Source organism: Miscanthus floridulus, chromosome 8, assembly GCF_019320115.1.
Source record: "Miscanthus floridulus cultivar M001 chromosome 8, ASM1932011v1, whole genome shotgun sequence".
Taxonomy (NCBI): domain Eukaryota; kingdom Viridiplantae; phylum Streptophyta; class Magnoliopsida; order Poales; family Poaceae; genus Miscanthus; species Miscanthus floridulus.
This window is the reverse complement of record NC_089587.1, coordinates 20,426,639-20,430,369: the sequence shown is the minus strand read 5'-3', so window position 1 is coordinate 20,430,369 and position 3,731 is coordinate 20,426,639. Positions and strand designations below refer to the sequence as shown.

The 3,731-nt window shown below is 53.8% G+C and overlaps 1 protein-coding gene across 1 annotated transcript; it reads left to right on the top strand.

Moving 5' to 3' along the window:
• The first annotated feature begins 558 nt into the window (after positions 1–558).
• LOC136471302 (desmethyl-deoxy-podophyllotoxin synthase-like) lies at positions 559–2,399 on the top strand. Its single transcript, XM_066469032.1, has 2 exons — positions 559–1,506; positions 1,591–2,399. Exons 1-2 carry the CDS (start codon positions 586–588, stop codon positions 2,206–2,208), a joined length of 1,539 nt encoding a protein of 512 aa, XP_066325129.1. The 5' UTR covers positions 559–585; the 3' UTR covers positions 2,209–2,399.
• The last annotated feature ends 1,332 nt before the right edge of the window (positions 2,400–3,731 follow it).

The following is a 3,731-nucleotide window of genomic DNA, read 5'->3' as shown; positions in this document are numbered from 1 at the left end:
GCATGTTGCATGGACCATGCTGTGGCGTGGTGCACGTCACCGGTTCTTGCACGTCTGTAGCTAACGAACCCTTCGATGAGTTTATCCGGTTGGCCGGCCGGCACATGGATTTGGATTTGGCCGGCACGTCACCGGTTGGCCTCACTCGGGTCCACGCGTCGTCAGGTGATTGTTTGAGCAGAGGCAGGAGCGAAGATGACACCGACTAGCCACGCATTTTGGCCACTGATGCGTGGCGACTGGACCACGGCGGCGCATCCGCTGGCACCGTCTCGCAGCTCAATTTGGAGGCGAAACTTGCGTGCGAGTAACGAGCGGCGACCCTGGCAGCTCGACGAGCGACGTGACCATCCATACGCCCGCGGGCTGCAATGCCAAAGCGGCATCTCGTGTGGACGACGGCAATGCCGAGTTGTCCACCACACTTCGCTATCATGGAAATCGGGAAATATTTCACACCGAAAGCTACTCTGTTTTGTACGTACACTCGCAGTACACCTGTGTGTGATGCTCCGTTAACGCCTCCTTATGTACCAGCACGTAGCACCGGGCCGGGCCACCACCAGACACTCCAGTCGACTGCGCATGGAGCAAGCGTCGCACTACCTCTGCCTCTTCCTGGCTCTGCTCCTCCCACTCCTGCTCCTCAGGCTACTCAGGGGGCGCCGCCACGGCGACGGCAGCGGCGTCCGGCTGCCGCCGGGCCCATGGCGGCTGCCGGTGATCGGCAGCCTACACCACCTCGTGGGCAAGCCGTTAGTGCACCGCGCGTTCGCCGACCTCGCCCGGCGCCTCGACGCGCCGCTCATGCACCTCAGGCTCGGCGAGGTCCCCGTCTTGGTGGCCACGTCCCGGGACGCCGCGCGCGAGGTCCTGCGGACGAACGACGTCACGTTCGCCACGCGGCCGTGGAGCCCCACGATCAGGATCATGATGGAGGATGGGCTGGGCCTGGTGTTCGCGCCCTACGGCGACCTGTGGCGCCAGCTCCGGAAGATCTGCATCCTGGAGCTGCTCAGCGCCCGCCGCGTCCAGTCTTTCCGCCATGTCCGGGAGGACGAGGTGGCGCGCCTCGTCGCCGCGGTCGCCTCCACCCCGCCCGGCGAGCCCGTCAACGTCAGTCGCCGCATCGCCGTGCTCGTCGCTGATTCGGCGGTGCGTGCCATGATCGGGGACAGGTTCAGCAGGCGGGACGAGTTCTTGGTGTCGCTCGAGGAGGGGCTCAAGCTCGTCTCCGGGTTTAACCTAGGTGACCTATTCCCGTCATCGCCGTTTGTGAACTTCCTCAGTGGAACGGCACGGCGAGCCCATGCGAATCACCGGAAGAACTTTGAGCTCATGGAGTGCGCCATCAAGCAACACGAGGAAAGGAGAGCCCTAGCGGAGGCGAACGGCGCCGCTGTCCACGAGGAAGAAGAGGACCTAGTGGACGTGCTCTTGAGGATACAAAAGGAAGGCGGCCTCGACATGCCTCTCACAATGGGAATGATCAAAGCCGTTATCCTTGTAAGTGCATATATATAACAAGAGTTTATCATGTTTGTTTCCATTTTGTTTATCATGCATGTTCTTGAAATTTTGAATATATAGGACTTGTTCAGCGCTGGAAGTGAGACATCAGCAACAACACTGCAGTGGGCCATGGCGGAGCTTATGAGGAACCCGGATGTGATGAAGAAAGCGCAAGCCGAGCTACGTGACAACCTCAATGGTAAGCCGAAAGTGACCGAAGATGACTTGGTACAGATGAAATACTTGAAGCTCATCATCAAGGAAACATTGAGGTTGCATCCAGCGGCGCCATTGCTCCTCCCAAGGGAGGCTAGGGAGTCATGCAAGATTCTTGGGTATGATGTGCCAAAGGGCACCACTGTGTTGGTGAACGCGTGGGCAATTGGCAGGGATCCTAAGTATTGGGATGATGCTGAAGAGTTTAAACCAGAGCGATTTGAGTGTGGCACAATCGACTTCAAGGGCATGGACTTTGAGTACATACCATTTGGTGCTGGTAGAAGAATATGCCCTGGGATGGTGTTTGCGCAGTCAAATATAGAACTCGCACTGGCAGCCCTGCTTTACCACTTTGATTGGAAGCTCGAAGAGGGGATGAAGCCAAGTGAATTGGATATGATTGAGGATATAGGCATCACTGTTCGAAAGAAGAACGACTTGATTTTGCATCCCATCGTTCGTGTGCCCCACAAATAATCAACGCAACTATAGTTGCTTCAAGCATTATAGTATTTATTTGCCTATATGATTCGTATATGCTATCTGAACTCATATGTAAGTTATCTTATATCATCTACTGATCTGGTGATTGTATGGAGAAAATTGTGTTGTTGACTCCAATTCGAAGCCATAGGGTGTCTTATTGAGAATAAGTTGTTTTAGGCATGTGAAAAATAATATCACTTTTATTACAGACAACAAAAAACACCCAAGCAAATGATTGCTAGAAAATATCTATCTATCCTCCCTATTATAATAATAAAGAGGCAAAATTTATAAATTTTTTGTTTGGACTGCACGACCGAGTCTCGGCTGCTTCAACTCGCTCAATTCTCTCGCCCCAAAAAGGATACGAGTCCAGAGTCCAAAATACAACACAGCTCCAAATCAGACTGTCTCAATAAGGCAACAACTCCTCAAATCAAACCAATAAATCCACACCAACGGCATTGTTGAGCCAGGTCGTCGACAAGGTGGAGGTAGGGGCGCAACAAGGTCGTGGACGGCGGGTTTTGGCGCGTCAGGTCGACGAAGGAAGCAAAGCGGCGGAGCTCGATCTGGTGCGGTCGCAGTCTGGGTGGCGCAGCCGGCGGTGGAGTACGACGGCGAGGAGGTTGATGTCCGGCGCGGTCGCAGTTCGGGTGGCGCAGCCGACGGTGGAGCACGACGGCGAGGAGGTGGCGTCACGAGCAGTGTGCGGCGGCGTTCGGGGCATGCGAGGCTGAGGAAGATGGCGCGGCGTTGTGGGCACACCCGAAGTCATCGCGGCCGGTGCTCGGAGTCGTCGGCGTCCGCGGAAACGGCGGCATGGAGGTCGGCGGTCGGAGGTCGGAGCGTGGCTGTTCGGCGGTGTCCACGCGGCGATGTCATGGGGTGCGAACGACGAGACGTCGGCGCGGTCGCGGATCCGGTCGCAGGGCGAGGTGGTGGGGTGGCGAGCTCGCGGCGGAGATGAGCTCCCGGCTTCACGGCGTCGGCGCGGTCCTCCATGGAGAGGAGCAGAGGAGAGAGGGAAGAAACAATATTTTTGAACAGGGCTGCCTGGATAGCCCAAACACCTTGGTGTCTAGTTATCTATGTGTCACATTGTCATTGATCATTTTGATGTCGATATTTTCGAACCAATATGGACTTGCATTCCATCAACGTAAAATATGCTCACATGAGGAGAATGAGCAACAGAAACATGGTAGATTGTATATGGGAATCCCTGGAGTTAGAGTGCGTTACAATATTGGTTTGTTCAGCATATTATTACATATGTCCTAGCACACAATTGCGTGGGTTATTTTTTGTGGTTTGTAATTTGAGTGTAATTATTTTTCATGTGCCCAAAACAATTTCCAATAAGAAACACTATGGCTTTGAATTGGAGTCCACAACACAGTTTTTTTTTCCCTACTTATTAGTAGATGATATAAGATAACTTACATATGAGTTCAAATTGCATATATGAATCATATACACAAAAACTATAATGCTTGAAGCAACTATTGTGC

What these genes read in the sequence shown, in the direction of transcription:
- LOC136471302 (XM_066469032.1), top strand. Translation starts at nt 586, where the DNA reads ATGGAGCAAGCGTCGCACTACCTCTGCCTCTTCCTGGCTCTGCTCCTC. An exon ending in TGATCAAAGCCGTTATCCTT is followed by an intron (nt 1,507 to 1,590) that starts GTAAGTGCATAT and finishes TTGAATATATAG; the next exon opens with GACTTGTTCAGCGCTGGAAG.